The following is a 20,635-nucleotide window of genomic DNA, read 5'->3' as shown; positions in this document are numbered from 1 at the left end:
GAATACCCTATCCTGCCAGCCAGCCTTAATTAAAGATATATATAAAAAAAAGGTATATGGCAAATTATATAGAAAAAAATGAAAATAACATGGATTTTATTGTGATGGTTGTCATTACAGTCACATTTTCATTATGTCATAATATCGTATATACATAATCTTACATTTTTTTAAAGTTACTGATAAAAACTTCTTTTCTCTCAGACTGGGATCACTTATCCGTCTGGAGGTAAGCGACGCAAACACCGCTGAAGTCTGAACTGAGTCGAAGTGTTTGGAGTTTGGCGTGGCTGTTTGCTGACTCCAGAGAACTCGTGTCTTTAGACTAACAGGAGAAGTAATGATGTGCTGAGCAAATATAAGATCAGGATTATAAATAAATGCAATACAATGTAGAGCGAAACCTCTATAGATTTGCGAGTCTACTCACTGTAGTTTACAACGTTATTTACCCCTTAGGTACTGTGTCCAAGAGGCCTGTCGGTGTTTGTAGTTGTCCTTCGCGATGAGCCATGACGTGATAGTAGACGCCCTGCCCTACATTGACACTGGTTATGACGAGCCTGGCGTCAGAGAGGCGGTGAGTATAGTAGGCACTGGTGGAGAGTGCCTGGTGCCCTTTTTTACGTTAATGAGAGAACTAAACTTACTTAAGTACTGATGTCATTCTTATCAACAAAAATATAATCATTGAGACTAATGGCTTGTTGATCTTATTCCATCTTTCATTTTCATTTATGAAATTCTCAACATTTTTTAGCCACTTGTCGTATATGCACAAACTTTTTGCCTGTTACATTAACTTTTCCAGTTTTCATTCTTCTAACCCCTTCCTGGCAGCAGGGCAGATGAGTGTACTATCAAATAAAAAAATAATCTTTATATAGTCTACCGACTTTTTTATTTTTTTTTATTTATACCATGTGGACTTTTCACAGGAATTTATGGCCTAAAGGGGATACTTTTTAGGGTACCTCCTATCTCAAAGCCCACCCGCTAGGAAACCGTTGCTCTGAGTGAGGAAGCCCAACCTAAACTCGGACCGTGGACAGGATTTGAACCTGTGCGCTTGGAGACCCCACGGACCCCAAAGCACGCATGGTTCCACTGTACCACGGTGGCCCCATCCATATGTCTATATATAGTTTCCCTGCAAATGGGTACTCTAAATTCACATCTATATATAAACTCTGCCACAAAACTGAACAAACAATTGAATCTATGTATAGACTCAGCTGCAAAACTGAATAAATGACATCTATATATAGACTATGCTGTAAAACAGAACAAGCAATTGAATCTATATGTAAGTGTTGTTTTTGTTTGATTGGTGAAACTATACGTCAATATATTTGTATGAATGTTTGGAGTTACTCACATGCAGGACTTGTGACCTGGATGTAATTTACTTCCACTTTTCTTTGTAATTTTCATATGTACTTGTTTTGTACCTATTCATGTTTAGCCAATGTTACTGGCATGTGGTACAGTTCTTTCTCCTCGACATGATAGGCTAATAATAAAAAAGTGGAAAAATGCAAAAATTTTCAGTATTAGCTTATGTGTGTAGCACATCCACCATTGACAAAGCACAAGCAGTGACCAACATTGAGAGGCCATGTTGACCAGTATTTGGGTATGAGATACCATATAATTACTTATTTTGAGATGCCAAATAATTATTAATTCTATAGATTTTGTTACTTGTAAGGAATTGTCTATATATAGACCACGCTACAACTTAGTGCGGTAAAATAAAAACAAACATCTATATATAGATGATCCAACAAAGAGTCCTGTTTTTGAAATGTCTACATATAGATCCTCTGCTGGGAAGGGGCTAATTCTCAAGTTCAGTTGGTCAAACTTGAATCTTGATTATTGTAGCTTTTTTTTATTTTATTTTTTATCTTAAAAATATTACTTGTTAATGAAGCAAAGCTTTTTTTTCCACAGGCACTTGCAATGGTGGAAGATGAGAAAAAACGTTATCGTCCCACAAAGAATTACCTGGAGCATCTTCCAGCCCTCAACCTCTCTACTTTTGAGGTATATATTTATTATTTTTTTCAGTTATCAGGATTGGCTGTGTGGCTAAAGAGTCAGCACATTTGTCTCACAGAAGGTTTCCATTCTGTAATGTGATTGATTCTTTTCTATCTAATAGTAAGTTGTTTAAAAATGTAAGGCAAGGAGCTGTGACCTGGCCTTTCCCTACAGGAGTGGAATACTTAAAGGAGAAACAACACATGGTATAAAAGAAAATAATATTACAATTTTGAGACAGTAAATCTTTCTAGTGAAGAGTACCAAATACATGTATTTACAATTATCATTATTGGTACTGATTTTTCTCCTCTCAGAAGGAGAATTTGGCACTCCTGTACCGAATTCATATTGCAGATTTAGAAGGTAAAAGTTTACAGTAATAGGGACCTTAACAAAGAGGTGAGGGATAAGGAGATATCATGAGAATGAATAATGTGTTCTGAAAAAGCTGATCAGAGAAAAGAGGAAAGATGGGAAAGAGAATAGAAAGTCTCTTTCTTTGTATAAGGGTACAAAGGAAAGGAAGTTAGTTTCGATGGGAAAATTATGTAACGATAGGATAGAGTAAACTGATTTCATTAATTTATTAAAGTGTCAGTAGTTATTGTTAAATATGTATTTTAGTCTCTCTGAATGATGGGGTTTATTAAGCCATTGACTTTAAGTATCGATTGTACATTTTTAGAAATATCTCCAGTTAAATTCCCTTGTGGATTAGAATGATCATGTTGGAAGTTGGAATTAATTAATGCCCTATAAATTGATTAACAGCATAAATTATGTTTATGCAGATGCAGTTTTGAAATAAATAATTTGAATTATGCAATAATGATCTGTATTGGAACATTGCAAATTATATGAAGATGGAAGTAGACACTACCAAAATAACAATTTACTCCCTGCAAAGTTGAATACCACTAGTTCTGTTCTGGACCAGTTCTGGACTGCCCAGTTTTGGTCTGGATCAGTTCAAAAAGTGCTGTGAACTTACCATCAAATCTAGTTGTGAAATTGTTGAATATTTCCATTTGTGTCTCATAACTCAAGGGGACAGTCATAGCCTAGCCTCTAAACACAACTCTCTTCCTTCATTCAAAACTACATGCACTTACTACACACATGCTCCCTTCACCTAAAATTAGAAAATGGTGACTCCAACACCAGCCTTGGAGTCCCCTTCTGGAGAGGACCATATATACCCCCAGGCTGGACTGCTCTCTTGGTATCGACCATAATTGTCTTCACTCTTCCCTCAACTTTTTCTTCATTAACTTTCAGCAGCATTCAAGGTCTTAGATATAATTTTTAATCTGTAGAAGCTCCTCTCCTCTACTAAACCTCATCTTATTTTCCTCACTGAAACACAGCTGTTTGAGGCAACTGACAGTAGCCCCCTTTTCTGTTCCCTCTTACTTTCTTTATCCTCATTTTCGCTCCAAAGCTAGATGTTGTGTCTATATGCACCGTGAATTGACTTGCTCTTGTGCCCACGCTCTTGAATCTTCCGAGTTTTCCACTATCTGGCTTTGACTCAAAAGTCACTCTCTAACTAGATTTATCTGTGCTGTCTATTTCTCCCTTAACTCCTCTGACTGTAAGAAATTCTTTAACTATTTAACTTCTAAAGTGTAGCACACTCTGTCTCTCTATCCTTTCGCAGAGATCTCTATCCTTGGAGATTTCATTGTTCACCACCAGCTTTGGCTTTCCTCTCTTCCTCTCTTCGCTGACCATCCTGGTGAACCAGCCTTCAACTTTGCTATCCTCCATGACCTAGAGCAACTGGTGCAACACCTTATTCGTATTCCTAATCATCTTGGAGATATACCCAACATTCTTGATCTTTTTCTTACCTCTAATCCATCTGCTTATGCTGTTACCCTGTCTTCTCCATTGGGCTCCTCCGATCATACTTTCATTTCTATTTTTTTACCTAATTCTCCAATACCTTCTTTAGAATCTCCCAAGCTGGAGGTACCTCTGGCATTTTGCCTGTGCCAGTTGGGGGGACCTGAGGAGGTATTATGCTGATATTCCCTGGAATGATTATTGTTTCTGTGTGAGAGACCCATCTCTCTGCTGAGTGCATGATAGGTGATAGTGTCTGGCATGGAGGCGTACATTCCTCACTCCTTATTCTCAACCTAAACCTTCTAAACTTTAATTTAACACAGCCTGTTCTCATGATATACATGATAGAGATGTTGCCCACAAAAGGTACTTGAGCCTTCCATCACCTGAATTTCATGCACTTTAGATTTTTGCCCAGGATAACACCATGTCTGTTCTTCAACTTGCCAAAAGCTTTTTGATAAAATAGAAAATGTCAACATTTTTCAAACTCCAACTCCCCTCGAGACTTCTGGCATCTGGCCAAAAAACATCTCCAATAACTTTACTTCTACATCTTTTCCTCCTTTATTTCATCCTGATGGCATCACTGCCATCTCATGTCTCTAAAGCTGAACTCTTCTCTCAAACTTTTGCTAATAACTCTACCTTGGATGATTCTGGGCTTGTCCCTCTCTCTCCTCCTATTTCCTGTCTTCAATTAAAATTTTTCGTAATGATGCCATGCCCTCACTGGCCTAAATCTTTGAAATGCTTATGGACCTGTGTCTTCATGCTTGCACCTTGCCTGGCTAAACTCTTCCAACTCTGTTTATTGATTTCTACCTTTCCTGCTTGTTGGAAGTTTGCCTACATTTAACCAGTTTCTAAAAAAGGTGACCGTTCTAATCCCTCAAAGTACTCCCCTATAACTTTAATTTCTTGCTTACCTAAAGTTTTTGAATGTATTTTCAGTAGGAAAATTCTTAAACATCTATCACTTCATAATCTTCTATCTGATCACCAATATGGCTTCTTTCAGGGCCGCTGTGCTGGTGATCTGGCTTTCCTTATTGAGTCTTGGTCATCTTCTTTTAGAGATTTTGGTGAAACTTTTGCTGTTGTGTTAGACATATCAAAAACTTTTGGTAGAATCTGGCACAAAGCTTTGATCTCAAAACTACTCTCATACAGCTTTTATTCTTCTCTCTACAACTTTATTTCATGTTTCCCCTCCAACCGTTCTCGTTATTGTGGTAGATGGCCACTGTTCTAAATCTATTAACAGTGATGTTCCTCAGGGTTCTGTTCAGTCACCCACTCTCTTTCTATTATTCATTAATGATCTTAACCAAACTTCTTGCCTTATCCACTCTTACGCTGATGATAGCATCCTACACGACCAACCATTCAGGAAGTCAACAAATCACGCAAGGATGCCAGAGAACGCCTGATTTCTGATCTTTCTAAGATTTCTGATTGGGGCAGAGAAAGCTTAGTAGTGTTTAATACTTGAAAACTCAATTTCTCCATCTATCCAGAATACTATCCTCCTCTTCTTCATTGACACTCAACTGTTCTTCTCTTCTGCCCTCAGTTTTATTAGACAGGACGAAATGAAAAACTTTTCGTCTCATTAACTTTCTTCCTCTGACTGACTGTCTTCAGCCTCTTTCTCATCACTGGAATATTGCATCTCTTGCTATTTTCTACCACTATTTTCATGCTAACTGCTCTTTTGATCTTGCTGCACAAGGCTTTCTTCTTCCTTTCACCCCTATTCTGTCCAACTTTCTAATGCAATCATTCATACCTTTCTCTGATAAACTCTGGAAATCCTTGCCTGTGTCTGTATTTCCAACTTCTTATGACTTGACTTCATTGAAGAGGAATGTTTCAAGACATTTATCCCATTGTTTTGACTAAACCTGTTGGATCTGTAAGGGAACTGGCAGCCAAGTGGGCCATTTAAAATTTGAATTTTATTTTATTTTTTTGGTTGCCCTTGGCCAGTTTTCCCCTCTTACATTAAAAAAAAAGAAAAACTAATACCATGTACTTTATTTGAATTGAATTTTGTCTTACTTTTGTCCCAGACTGAAGTGATGCGTTGTGAGTTTGAGCGAGTGGCGGCCAGGCAGCCCATGGATACTCTCAGCATGAAGCGTTATGAGCTGCCTCCACCACCGCCTGGCAAGATGACTGACGTGGCAGCCTGGGGCGAGTGTGTTGATAACTCAATGGCACAATTGGAACATCAAGCTACTAGGTTTGTCTGTCTCTCCTTCGCATTCTTGTACCCATACTCCAGCAGTAACAAAACTTTTATTTATTTATTTTTCATATTTTTATTTTATCATCAGAGAGGCACAGATAATTAAGCATGTCTGTCTTTATTCTGTAACCCTCATTGATCTTGGTTGTGTCAAGATGTTAGGATTTTATTCCTCAGTAGCAGCAGAACATCAGCCATTCTGTTCTTTTGTCAATGTAGCAAGGGGAAAGGCATCCTTGTGCATTTATTTATTAATTATAGGTTATGGTCCTAAGGTATCCATATTTGTTTACTTTTTCCCTAAAGTTGATAAATGTTCCTTTCTTATGATAATTATTATTGACACCTGGAATACACTAGAGTCTAATGTATTCCAGGTGTCAATATTTCATTACATTTTTGTATTTTTAGACATTCAGTATTCTTAAATTTTTTCTTGTGGCCACTCACATATCTATGACTTACATGTCTGTCTCTTTGATTTTTCCATGCAAATGATCTGAAATAACTGTAATGATGCAGGATAATGAATCTGGAGTTGATGAGTGAGTATGGATCTGAGTGCTGGAAGAGCCACAATGGTTCACTGCAGAGCATGCTGACACGCTCACAGGCCCTCCTGCAGGATTTCAAGTAAGGCTTGTTATATCATATCACTTATGTGCTTTTGTCATTGTTGAGATATTTCCAAATTTATGTTTTCTCATAATTTGCTGCATATATACTGTAAGATATATGACAGAGAAGTATATAGATGATTTAGTTGCAAGATGGGATGTGAAATTAAAGTTTTGAGAGAAGAGAGGGGGAGAAGATTTAGAATAAGATTTTTTTTTTTTTTATCAGGAGTGTTTTTATTCCTGATGCAAAAATGTAATATCACAAGCTACATATCAGGCATCCGTTCATAGAAGTTGCTTTATTTTGTTAACTAAGGCATTACCATTTTTTTAAATCTCAATTTTTCCTACAAATTGCTTTTATCCAAAATTTTTTGAGGACAAAGAATTTAATGATCAAATACTGTAATTACTATTTCTTTATGTGGATTGTCAAGGAAATCAGTCCTGACTTCTAAGGATGTCTTGCTGGCCTTACCTAAGTACAAGGGTGCTGTGGGTAGGAAAGGTCAAGAAAGGCTACTTTAAATGGAAGAGTATAATCCTTTTTATTGTGAGGATGCTAACATTTTGACAGTGGAGATGGAATAATGAGAGTAGGATAGATACTTTATATACAAAAGGGTTTTATGATGTATGCAAATAGAGTAGAAATTATTTGAAGGTATTTTGGTTATTAGAAAGTTTGGGGATTTTCTAAAAACATGCATGAAAATAGTCAGTATCTGTGATGATTACGTATCAAGTGAATATTATCGTGACATTACAGGAAAGAAATTCAGGAGCTCAACTGGTCGAGGAAGAGTATGCAGACCAAAGCTGGTGAGGAGCTTCGACACCTGGAGAGCAGCTGGGTGTCTCTTGTGTCAAGGAACTATGAGATAGAACAGGCTTGTGTGCTGCTGGAGGCTGAAATTGCAAAGATGAAGGAGAAGGAAAGGGAAAGAGCCAGCTGAATGAACCTCAAATTATATTATCTCTCTCTTTTTTTTTTTTTTCAAATGTATTATTTATGTGTTTTTGTTTTCTCCATCTTGAATTGTAGGAATGTGATAACTTTAATAATTAAAGTCCATACATCCATATTTAAAGGAACTTATGCATTAAATACCAAACATCAAAATATGATTATGAGCAGCTGTGTTGAAATAGAACTAACATTCCTACTGAAGTAGGTTAACATATGTCTACCCCCTTGAGTTGTTGACCATCAGGTAGTAGATAAAAGAAAGATATCTCAATACAATCCAAACAACTCATTTCTTTTTTATTTTGTAGGTTTTGTTGTTTAGTATTTTCTTGATTCTTTGTATTTTTACTAATATTTGTTGTCATTAATATACCTGTTTACTAATTGTGCAAAATAACAAATACAAAAAGTGATGGGCATATATTTTCATAGGTGAACATAGTTTTTGTAGAGCAAGGCATCATGCCTAGTCTGCCTAATGGGTTAAATTTAGCCCTGCACATATGGGTACTATAGTTATAGTTACACAAATTTCCAGATTTTAGTAAGTAATGCTTTTAACTGAATTATATCAAGAGTAGGATTTGGATGAGTAACAATTAGTTTTCACTGTCATGGATCTAACTGTTGCTGCAATCTGTATTGGGTGTAAAGAGTCCTGTCTTTCCTCCATTCTTCATAACCTCCTCCTCTTCTCATAACACCACATCTTTGATGTGAGAGAGAGAGAGAGAGAGAGAGAGAGAGAGAGAGAGAGAGAGAGAGACTGATTGTATTTATTTTGAGATAGGAGGAAAAAAAAAAGGGATAAATGTAGGAGAGAAGAGAGAAGAAAATAAAGATAACTGGAAGGATCCAGACAGGCAGGACCACTCAGTCAATCGGTTAGAGAGTTGGGGGGGAGGGGATGTAAGTGAATATGTTAGATGGGATGGGCAAAAACTAGACTCACTCTCTCTCTCTCTCTCTCTCCAGCTGTAGGCATATACATTTGAGTCTGCCTATCTACTATCTAATTACATTTATCCGTGTCCTACCTGTCTCCTATCTATCTTGAAAATGTAAGAAAATGTAATGGAAATAAAATGGAAGATAACACGGGAGAGAATGGGGGAATTAATGAAATCAAATTCAATAAATCTTTTTCTTAATATTTATTACATCTTATTGCGTCCACGATTTTTACGCTTCTAAATAATCCATAATTATTAATATTTAACCCTCTCTCTCTCTCTCTCTCTCTCTCTCTCTCTCTATATATATATATATATATATATATATATATATATATTTATCTATTTATTATATAAAGCAGACTCAAAGGAAAACGGGCCAGGTAACTTCATGTTGCTGGAACAAAGCAACCAGCAAAACAAGGCTTAGAAACTCATCATACTCGCACCCTGGTCCCACTCTCCATCACCACCCTCTACTGCTGAGGCCATCTACGACCCCGCCACATCCATCTGCAGGACATGGCGACTCCCACCAGAGACAGACGTCCTGACAGCAGAGCTGTATGCCCTTCACCAGGCCGTCAACCACCTGCAGGTCATACCAAGGGCAAAGCAGTAATCTACACCGATTCCCTCTCCTCACTCCACCTCCTCCTCTCCCGTCACCCATCCTCCTCCACCGCCATCGTCCACGCCACCCACAGGATCCTCATCCATCTTCACACCGAAGGCTGGGAGTTAACCCTCCAGTGGGTTCCCTCCCACACAGGTATCTGGGGTAACGAGGTCGCCGACACCGCCGCCAAGATGGCCCTATCAGAAATAAACATTATCCCCTTCCCTCTGCCAATCTCCACCGCTAAGCGCCTCATATCACGAGTATGCCACTCTACCTCCGACACCACCCTTGCCACTGGCCTCCGCGTCACCTCCATGGCCCAATATCGCCACAATTCCTCCCCGCAGCCGTGGGTGAGGCAACAGTCCCGCACCCTAGATGTAGCGCTTACCTGTCTCCGCCTGGGCCACACCACACTCAACGCAGAGACTGTCATGAGGAAGACATAAGTAAAATCAGGATTGCCCCTGACAAAACTAAGAAAGAGAGAGAACAAGACGCAATGCTAAAGGAAAAGTTGCAAGAGAAAAGAAGACAAGGAGGCCAGTGGAAAATACAGAGGGGAAAAATTGTGAGAGTAGGAGAAGGCACTGGTGGGGACTGAAATACAGGTGTACGGGACAAAGAAATAAGCGAAGAGTAAAAAATTAAGGTAATAAATATACAAGGGCTAACACAAACTAAAGCAAAAGAAGTAGAAGAGTTAGTGAGTGATGATAGTATAGTTTGCTTAACAGAGACCCAGAAGAAGCTAAGAGATATAAACTTCAGTGATAACTGTGTGATAGTAGATAATATGAGAGAAGAGCAAGATAGAAAGGGAGGAGGACTAATGGTGCTATATAGGAAGGATACAGGAGTAGAGCTAGAGAAGATACCAACAAAATGTCTGGATATATTACACACAAAAGGGAAAATGAGAGGATGGGAAATGAGACTACTAGTGGTTTACCTGAGTGTTAATGATCCAGCGAGAAATAATAATATTAAGCTAGAAATGGAAAGGATAATAAATGGAAACTCGCCCGCTCTTAGTCATGGGTGACTTTAATGGACATGTGGGCTTCAAAGGGGAGCAGAAGGTGAATAGAAATGGAGAAATAATTTTGGAATTGAGGGAAAAATATAGCTTGATAATGTTAAATGATGATTGCAAATGCACAGGAGAGTTCACATGGAGCAGAAATGAACAAAGGAGTGTTATTGATTATGTATTGGCAACAAATCAAGTCTATAGGAAATTCAAGAGCATGCATATAGATGAGGAGAAGGAAATTTTTGACATGTCAGACCACAATCCAATTGAAGTGGAGCTTCACTATAAATGACAGTATTACTTGCTTCAAAGTGCAGAAGGAGGAAATGTTAACAAAGGCGAGAAAGCTGGCCAATATGATGAGGAGCGTAATAGCGAGAAGTTGCTCAAAACTACTCATTGGAAAAACTTTTTGGAAGAGTGTGGCACTTCCCTCTATTTTATATGGATGTAGCATTATAGACTTTAATGAAATGGAAATTAGTAAGCTGCAGAGGATAGAAAATGGGGTCTTCCAGCAAATTTTAGGAGCACCAAGCTATACACCTATAGCAATCCTGAGGGGGGAAGTTGGAGCATCTAGTGTGAGTTCAAGAGTGAGGGAAGGGCAGCTAAAATATCTAAGATACCTACTGGTGGGAAGGAAAAGACTTGGTGAGAAGGTAGCAGAAGAGTTGGTGGAGAGTAGGCAAGGGAGATGGATAAAAAGAGTGGCACAGGAGCTAAAAGATCTGAGAGAATTATGACTACGGAAAGGAAGCATACAAAATGAAACAAAGGAAAGTATATCAATCATAATGAAAACTGAGGACACACAGGCATGGCGAGAATCATTAAATGATAAAACTAGTGTAACTGTACAAAGAACACAGGAAGGAGATTGGAGGGCAAGATGAGGTATACACTAATGACATAGCATCAGATATCCTATTTAAATGTAGAACAAACACCCTAAAATTAAATGATAGGAAAAGATTTTCAAATGAAAGCAGACTGTTGGCTGTGTAGTGGTGACAACGAAAATTTACCCCACTTCCTTCTCTGGTGCCCTGCCTATGCTACAGAAAGACAGAAAAATAAAACATTACAGCAGCTATACCAGGAAAATACTGAAAAAAATAACAGGGGATCTGCTTTTTAATAATACAGACATACTCGTACAAGAAACAAAAACAACTCTGCAAAAATTTTGGAATGTAAGACAAAAGACGATCAAGGAAATAGAAGATGATAACAGAAATCAATAAGTGAAAGAAGAAAAGACCCCGACAGCCAGAAAAATACGTCAGGGAGAGCCGATACAAAGGCATCTCTCCCGACCTATAACTCAACTCAACTCAACTAGCACTGCCTCCGCCTGGCGCCAGATTCCCACTGCCCCTGGTGCAGGTCCGTCCCGGAGACCATAGAACATTTCTTACTACAGTGTCCCTGCTTCCATTCCCAACGCGTTCTGCTACAAGCACAAATTATCGCTCTTGGAGTTCCCACTCTTGACCTGCCCACTCTGCTGGCTGCGGCGGGTGTCCACCCCACAAAACAACACGCCGTTCTATGCCTCACCTATCTTCCTGAAGAAGACGGGACAACTGTCACGCCTGTGACTGTGAGCGTCTCACAGGACATCGCCAGGGCTCATAGGGCCCCTCCAAGGGAACCTGGCAGCCCTCAACAACAACAACACCCTGGTTTATTATTTTGACAATTTTTGCCTTATTCTCTTGACTGTAATCCTTGATGCGTATATCTGCAGGGTTGGACCTCCTCTCTATTCATTAAAAACACATTGCAACGTGGTAGAGTACTTACTATAGAACATGTCTGTGATGTTTTCAATGTGGGAAAGGCTTTTGTAAGGCCGTAGTAATTAAATTAATAGCGCGCCGCCTCCAGAAACTAAGTCCACATCATCCCTTCCGAGTGAAGCTTCACAAATTAATGCTTGTGTTCGTGTCACGTGTGTTGGTAAGTGTGGCGCACGCATATGGAGCGTGACGTCGTCAATTCACGTGATAATACCAAAGACTATAGTTCTATCTATAGTCTTTGATAATACATCTGCCAATCACCATACATACAATACGTGTGATCTCTCTCAATCACGGCTGGCAAGGGTGGCCTGCTGATATACTCTTAGTTGTGCCATGGCGGGAGACAGGTGTGCTGACTGCGACTACGGATTATATTAGAAAGTATACTGGAAAACTAAAGGATCTCTTTGACTTCTGCGTTCGCCACAAACTAATTCTAGAGGAAAGTTTGTGACAAGTGTGGGAACAAGGCTGTTCTATCTCTTAATAGAAAGCTTTGGCGGTGCCAGGAAAAGGTGGCAAAAGGTCACAAAAAGAAAAGCAAGTGTTTGTGGCAAGAGAGCATTTATAAAAGTACATTTTTTGAGAAATCTAATTTGGATTTGGAAACAATTTTATTGTTCATTAACGTATATGTTCGTGAGTGCTTCATGTACAAATTTGTCCGAAAGGAACTGAGCCTCACTGACCATTCCATCTGATTGGGCAAGTTTTGCAAGAGAAGTACTTATTGAGTGGTGCATTAAGAGGGAGGGTAAGATAGGCGGTGAAGGCAAAATTGTTGAAATAGACGAATCCAAGTTTGGAAAAAGAAAATAATATTATAACATCGGTCGTCTCGTCGAGGGTCAGTGGGTGTTCGGGGATGTGTGTCGGCAGACCCGACAGTGTTTCATGGTTCCCGTTGAAAAGAGGGACAGAGACACACTCTTCCAAATAATCAAAGACCGTATTTTGCCCGGTACCATCATTATATCGGACTGTTGGAAGACATACATCTGTCTCGAGGACGAAGGATTCCGGCACCTGACAGTTAACTACTCGATTAACTGTGTCGATCCTCTTGACAAGAACACACACACAAACACCATCGAACGGCTGTGGAGGGAAGCAAAGGCTAAAGTGTCCCTATACGGACGCAGAAAGAAACATTTTGCTGGTTACCTGGCAAGGTCCATGTTTCTCATGGCTTACAAGGAAGAGAATAAACGCTTCCACGCATTTCTTCTTGAGGCAGCTTCCCTGTATAGCCCGTATGACCCTATCCGTTCTCAGGAGACAGCTGCTGCTGCACAGTCTTCCTAATTTGGTAAGTTTGTTATTTATTACGTATTTTCTAATATCTGCACATCAACCGTAAACGTAAGTCACATTGATGAATGTCTTATTATATTATCATCATATCGGGAGTTTTTGGGAGGAGGAGGTAGATAGATAGATGTAAGATGCGCTATTGCCTTTGCAACGGCAGCGCAATTTTCTCTTCTTGCTTCAGGGCTGGGTCAGGGCTAAGTCACTCTTTGTTTTGCTAGTTTTCCAAAGTTCTTCCACATACAGTGTATATTTTTCTATTTTACCTTCACTTACTGGGTTGAACAAAAGAACTTTTTCTAATATGGTGTCTTCTGTAATTGCATATCTGCTGCGTATGTCTTTTAGTCCTTGGCAGTGTAATAAAAAGTGTTGTAGTGTTTCACTTTCTCCTTCCTGGCAGATGTCACACTTTTCCTCCCCTCCACTAAACCTCTTCCTCCAGTTTAGTTGTAAAGAATTAGTGTGGCACCTGAACAATAATTTAGATTTAAATGTATTATCATATATGTTTTCTTCCTTGATTTCTTTTTTATTCATAAAGTACATATTCAACGTTGACTTTCCTTCCATTCCTGCCTTCCATTTCCTTTCTCCCCATATCCATACTCTCTCCTTCATGTTCTCTTCAGTCATTTGATTTAATTCTTCCATATTGCTTATGTTGACTTGTTTCATATACCCTCTTATTATTCTAAGCCACTAACTTCCTTTACTATTTTCCTTCATTTCTTGTATTATTTCCCTTAATAAATAATTATTTCCTTTCAATATATGTTTTGCGTAGCATAATTTAATTTTTATATCTCTTTCTTCCATGGTGGCACTTCCTACTTCTCTGCGTAATGCCTCTACTGCCACATAATTTGGTGCTCCTAAAAATATGTCTCCAAACTTTATTTTCTATTCTTTGTAGTTGTTCCAGTTCTATTTTATTCCAGTCCACTACTGCTCCTCCTGTGAGTACACTTGGCAACACTACACTCTTCCAGTATGTTTTTCCTATTAAAATTTTATTACATGATCTTGCTGCCACTGAAAAAGCCAAGTTTGACATTTTTCTTGCCAATTCAATTTTCATTTCTTTATATTTCTTCATATGCTTTCTTTCTTCTGTAATCCTTATTCCTAGATATTTAATTTCTATTACTACCTCAATATCCTTTATCTTTTCTGGTTTAGGTTCTTTTCTATTTATAATCAAACATTGGCTCTTTTGTATATTGATGTTCAGCCCACATTCAGCAGAAGTCTCTGTCACTAAAGTTATCATCTGCTCCATTTCTTTCCTGCTGTTTGATAATAGAAGCCCGTCATCTGCATAGAACAATACTGAAATGTATAGTTTACTGTTTTTAAATCCCATGTGGCTTTCATTTATCTTTTTAATAATATGATTAACAAGTAGCACAAAGAGCAGTGGGGATCCTGTACACCAGGGGCAGGCAACCTTTTTAGAGTGAGTGCCAGATGAGACTCTTGGAAGGAGGTCGCGGGCCGGAGTGAAAAACAAAATCTCAGAAATACTATATTTTGTATAATACATTGATTACGTGAAAAAAATTGTACAAAAATTGCATTGAACACTCTACAAATCAATGAGACTGCTGGTGCTGTTTGCCATGAAGAAGCATTTCCATGTCTGGCTTGACATGTAAAGTAATTCAATAGTATAATTTATTCATTTAAAAACTTAAAATTTATTAGAGTTTCTTCTCTACTTTTAGTGGGAGGTCCGCGGGCCGGATTGCATTAATAAAGCCTAGCAGGGTGGCGGGCCGGACGCTAAGCCTTCGCGGGCCGGATGTGGCCCACGGGCCGGAGGTTGCCCGCCCCTGCTGTACACTCTTGTCGTATGCCACTGCTTACTGTGACATCCCCAACTTTCCTCTGGCCCAAGAACATCTGTGTTTTATCATTTGTGTATAGTGTTACTATAGTGTCTATTATCTTGGGTTGCATTCATAGTATTTTAACACCTTTATTAACTCTTTTCTGTTTACGGAATCAAAGGCTTTTTCAAAATCTATAGCTGTAATTACTAGTTCCTGTTTCCTTTGTTTGCTATTTTCTATGCAATAGTTTAAAATGAATAAATTATCCTCTAGTTATCTGCCTTTTGTAAATCCTGCTTGCAATACGTTTATTTCTCCAAGTGACTTAATGTGTTCCAAGAGTTTTCCTTTAATTAAATTCATAGTAAGCTTATAGTTGGTATTTGTTAGGGCTATTGGTCTGTGCTCTTTTACTTTTGGCTTATTTGTTTTGGCAATCATTACTGTTTTTGATATCTTCCATTCGTCTGGTACTTCATTTTTATTTATGACATGATGTAGGCAAATTGTTAAGGCTTGCAAACATGTTGGATTTTCTTTAAATAATTTTAATATTTCTCCTTTTATCTTATCTGGACCTGGTTGTTTTCTACTTTTTATTTTACTTAGTGCACTTTTCACATCTTTTTCCCTCCATCCATCCCACCCATTGCTTTACCTTGCTGCCACATTACTGTACCTTCTAAACTATCCATATGTTCCAGTATTTGTGTGGGGAAATATTGTATTCGGTCATCAGCAGTGTAGTTAATCATTAATTTTCCTGTACCATCAGGTTCCAAATTTCCTCTTAGTGCATCATAGTGTTCTTTTAGGTTTTCTGGTATTAGTCTTATTTCATTTCTCCTTCCGTACACTATTCTAGGGGTTCTTTCTTTCCTTCGTATCTCAGCAGTATATTCTTCTTTAATTTGCTCATTCCATTCTTCATTAATCTCATTTGGGTGCTTTCTGTATATTGTATTCCAATATTCTACCATTTTTTCAGGCAATACATCCCAGTCTATCCTGTTCCCTACCTCATCATAAACTGCAATTTCCTTTTCCTCCTTTTGGTTAATTCCCCTTAATTTATTTATCATATTCCACATTTTCTTTCCAGAATCCTTTGCTTCTTTAATTTCTTTAGTAATCTTTTTCTCATGTATAGTCATTTCATCCCTTATTCTCTGTTGTACTTTCCTCTTTTGTTTATTATATAATTCCTCATAATGTTCTCTTTTGTTTATATTGCTTGCATTTCTTTTCAGCCTATTATATTTTTTTCTTAATTTAATTTCTCTCCGAATCTCTCCAGTCATCCATACTGGTTCTTTGACTGTCTTATTATCTAAAAAAGTTACCTTTTTCCTATATTTCTTCTTAAGGGTTACGTCTGCATTATCCTTTATTAGCATTTCTAGTTTTTTCATATCTATATGTTCTCCCCTACCATTTATTTCTTCTATGTCATCCTGCATTTTTTTCAAGAATTGCTCCTTTAATATTTCACAGTCTGTTTTATAATACTCTCTCTCCAGAACTTCTGTTCGTTTCCCTTCTTGGTTTGTATCTATATTAAATACTGACTCGTATAAACAATGATGAGACAAATCAAATATACCTTTTTCTTCATCAATGACCATAGTTTCAAAATACTTGTACATAGATTCATTAACTAACATGAAGTCAATTGCACTTCCTATGTTTCCTTGCCTCCTTGTTATCTCCCCTTCACATTTCTGATCACCATTTAATAGTATCATATTCCATTTTTCCATAATATCTAAAACTAATTTTCCATTATAATTTAAAGGTTGTGGTCCTATAAATCCAAGATGTCCATTGAAGTCTCCTAATAAAATAACCATCTCCTCGTCTTGGACTTTTTCAAGTTCTCCAATTTTCTTTATTATTTTTCCATTACGTTCTTTATCAGACACATCTATATATGTAAGTAGCATAATTATCACAACATTCCTTATTTTAATTTCTACTTTCAAAATATCACAGTTATCACATTCCTTTTCATAAATATCACAGCTATCACGCTCATACATCAACACTGATAGTCCTCCTTTTTTATCATTCATATCTCTCATTTTTTCCACACACATTACTCCTTTTGAGTAATCCACCTTCTTATACTTCTGCCCTGTATATTTATTAGTTTTACTTTCACTTCTCTTTTAAGTTTAAGTTTTTTGCCTTCTTCAGTATATCAAATTTCTCTGTAACATACCTTAATCTTATTAACAAAGGTCTAGGCTTTGGTAATTGACCTCTGCCATCACCTATCGCATTCCTCTTACCAAGTCTTATTGCCTTTTCTATTTCCACATTTCTCACTCCCACTCCTATTTCAAATACTTCATTGCATCTCTCCTTGTCGTCCTGTTTTCTCTCATAATCCTTATCGGATTCGTGAACCCCATACAAGACAAGGTTATTAAGCCTATTCCTTTTATCTTCTTCTCTAACAACTTCTAAAACTTTTTCTGAAATTTCTTCAATCAGGGTTTCCTTTATATTTACTCCCGTTTCTATTGATTCTACTTTACTTTCCAGTGCCAGCAGTGTTTCTTGTAATTCCTCATTTTTAATCTTTAGAATCATGTTCTCTCCTTTTAATTTTCTCACCATTGTTTTCATCTCTCTTTGTTGCCCTCTGCACATCCTACAGTTCCATGCAACTATATCCCTTAGCTTCACAATCTTCTCATACTCCTTTGCAGTCACCTGTTCACAGCCGCAATGGAACCACCGATCACAGACCTCACACATAAGACCATTTTGATTCTCTCTCACCTTCACTTTACAGGTTCCACAATTATCATTCTCTCCCTGCTGTATCACTTCTTCCTCTTTACCTTCCGGAGACCTATCACTTAGGTTTTTCCCTCCATTGTTTGCCTTCGTGGCCTCACAACTCCTGCATATCTCTTCGGTGTTTATCTTTCCGTCAAAACCACATCTTCTGCACGTCTTCTTTGCTTCTCTCCCTCCTTCTTTATTCATGATTCACTTGGTACTTTACCACTTATAGATGTAATTTCCGTATAAACAGCCAGACTTTAGCCCTGAACCGCCAGCCGCAGCTCCACAAAGCGATAAATGCATTTTTTTTCAATCTAGGGAAATTTCCCTAGTTACTTTACTGTTATTGCGTGGCTAGGTTACTAGCCAAGAATATAAGTTAGGTTAGGTTAGTAACCTTAGGGGGGTGCAGGTTGGGTTAGGTTAATAAGCTTAGGTTAGGTTAGTAACCTTAGGGGGGTCTGGGGGGGCAGCCTCCCCCTGGTTAGGTAAGGTTAGGTTAATAAGCTTAGGTTAGGTTAGTAACCTTAGGTTAGGTTAGTAACCTTAGGGGGAGGTCCAGGGGGGGGTCCAGGGGGAGTGCAGCCTCCCTGGTTAGGTTAGATATATAATTATTCTGGCATATTGGTTGAAACTTAAATTTTACACCAAATTTTTTTTATTCTAGGGAAATTTCTAGGGAAATTTCCCTAGATTTTCAAAGTCCATTTATCGCTTTTTTATGTCTCCCCCCCAAAACCCCTGATTCCCCACAGGCCCCCAAGCTTGTTGGGGAGGGTTGGGGGTGGGATGGAGGAAAAGGGGGAGGTCCAACCCTGCAGTTTTACCAGGGTAATAATGGAATGGATTTAATTTAGTGATATTTCTCAAAGGTAGGACAGGATGTAGTGGAGGAGCTGAGGTAATTGTGAGACTATGCAGGATTGCCAAAATGGGAAGGAATAGTAGTACGAGAAAGTGAAGAGTAATTTTTTACAATAACTCCAACAACTCACTTCTGGATGAAATTAATGTTTTCCGATAGATTTCGACCTGTTTCGAATGAATATACACTTCATTTCAGTCGCAAATCCGTTTTTCTTTTTTTTTTTTAACACCCCCTCCCCCGTGGGCTGTCTCACAATTTTGCTGTAAAACGAAGCATTTTTTTCTGGTATATTTTGAACTGTTTTGAATGAATCTGCACCTAACCTAACTTAACCTAAACCTAATCTAACCGAACCTTAACTTAACCTAGTTGAGGCGACACACAGCACCACTGATACATCTTCCTCAAAACAAAATTAACTTTATCTAACACAATTAAAGGGATCTAACCAAAGCAAACTAATCTAACCCGACTGGCAATGCTAAGAAATTAATATAAAGTCAGTACCTTATTTCTTTTCTTAAAATCTGGCAATACAGTCGATAAAGTGGAGGTGACACCCTGCCTGTGCAGATATCTTCCATAGACTGAATTCAAATAGAGTTGATTCTCTCCACAAACTGCTCTGATTGGCTAGATTTATTCTGTATTATTTTTGTAGGTCACTGGCTGCATGCCCAAACAAAAGAACCAATCATCGCCATTTATTTCACGCATGCACAAATAATGTAACAATACACACACACACACACACACACACACACACACACACACACACACACACACACACACACACACACAAACGAATACATGTTACGGTTTTCTTCGTGCCAGTCAGTCCATCACAAAGGTGGGTGTTGCTTGCTCTCCCCAAAGAGTGGTAAGTTTAAAAAAAGTTTTATTTATAAACAATTTGCAACAGGTATGAATGAGTTCAGATTACTCAGAATGAAAAGCTCTATAAGATGAGAAGGGTAACAAAAGCCGTGTTGCTGTTGGTGTTAAAGTAAAATAATACCGAGTGAAGAAGATGAATATTGATATCATTCCACCTCCGCAGACCAACTCAAGCAACCCCAAGTGGTTCTCATGATCCGGCCTGGCCTGCAAGACACACCAACATTAGCACAGAATGACTTGACAGAATATGATCAGTTGATCTGATATGCTGCCACTACTTCACTTGTTTAACTAATGGTATTTTTATTTATCAATTTTTTTTCCTGTCACTTAAATCAACGTAGTTTTTTTTACCCTTGTCATCATATTGATAAGGGGCTCTCAACCTTTTTCTTGTAAAGAACTCCCTGAGTTATAAGACCATCTTCCTAAACCCCCAGTAATCAGACGTCAAACAGAATATTCATTTAGTAGCTGACACTAACTCAATATGCAATGGTACTCCAAAGGCTATGCTGTAATTAGATCAGCCATCTAAGTACCCTTGAAAACCTTCTTGTGAATCCCTGGGGGTTCACAAACCCAAGGTTGAGAACCCCTGCAAAAGAGTTGCTTATTCCGAGTAATCTGAACCCATATATACTCGTCACAAGTTGTTTATAACAACTTGTCAGTTTTTTTGGGAACAAGCTAATGCACTGTGTGTTATGGACAGGTGGGCACCAAGGAATGCCATTCGGTGTGTTCATTTATGTGAGT

The 20,635-nt window shown here is 38.2% G+C and overlaps 2 protein-coding genes across 2 annotated transcripts; one reads left to right on the top strand and one right to left on the bottom strand.

Annotated features, from left to right (window-relative positions):
* The first annotated feature begins 204 nt into the window (after nt 1-204).
* Nucleotides 205-8,897, top strand: LOC123498103 (pre-mRNA-splicing factor SPF27-like). Its single transcript, XM_045245236.1, has 6 exons — nt 205-337; nt 460-580; nt 1,957-2,049; nt 5,976-6,148; nt 6,677-6,787; nt 7,544-8,897. The coding sequence occupies exons 2-6, from the start codon at nt 506-508 to the stop codon at nt 7,728-7,730; spliced, it is 639 nt and encodes a 212-aa protein (XP_045101171.1). The 5' UTR covers nt 205-337; nt 460-505; the 3' UTR covers nt 7,731-8,897.
* Nucleotides 8,898-9,059: 162 nt separating this feature from the next.
* Nucleotides 9,060-12,670, bottom strand: LOC123498105. Its single transcript, XM_045245242.1, has 2 exons — nt 12,165-12,670; nt 9,060-9,748 (listed from the first exon to the last, which is right to left on the bottom strand). Exons 1-2 carry the CDS (start codon nt 12,172-12,174, stop codon nt 9,420-9,422), a joined length of 339 nt encoding a protein of 112 aa, XP_045101177.1. The 5' UTR covers nt 12,175-12,670; the 3' UTR covers nt 9,060-9,419.
* Between the last annotated feature and the right edge of the window lie 7,965 nt (nt 12,671-20,635).

Source organism: Portunus trituberculatus, chromosome 47 (assembly GCF_017591435.1).
Source record: "Portunus trituberculatus isolate SZX2019 chromosome 47, ASM1759143v1, whole genome shotgun sequence".
Taxonomy (NCBI): Eukaryota; Metazoa; Arthropoda; class Malacostraca; order Decapoda; family Portunidae; genus Portunus; species Portunus trituberculatus.
Note: the sequence above shows the minus strand (reverse complement) of the source record. Positions and strands in the feature narration are given on the sequence as shown.

What these genes read in the sequence shown, in the direction of transcription:
- LOC123498103 (XM_045245236.1), top strand. Translation starts at nt 506, where the DNA reads ATGAGCCATGACGTGATAGTAGACGCCCTGCCCTACATTGACACTGGT. An exon ending in TTGGAACATCAAGCTACTAG is followed by an intron (nt 6,149 to 6,676) that starts GTTTGTCTGTCT and finishes GTAATGATGCAG; the next exon opens with GATAATGAATCTGGAGTTGA. An exon ending in GCCCTCCTGCAGGATTTCAA is followed by an intron (nt 6,788 to 7,543) that starts GTAAGGCTTGTT and finishes GTGACATTACAG; the next exon opens with GAAAGAAATTCAGGAGCTCA.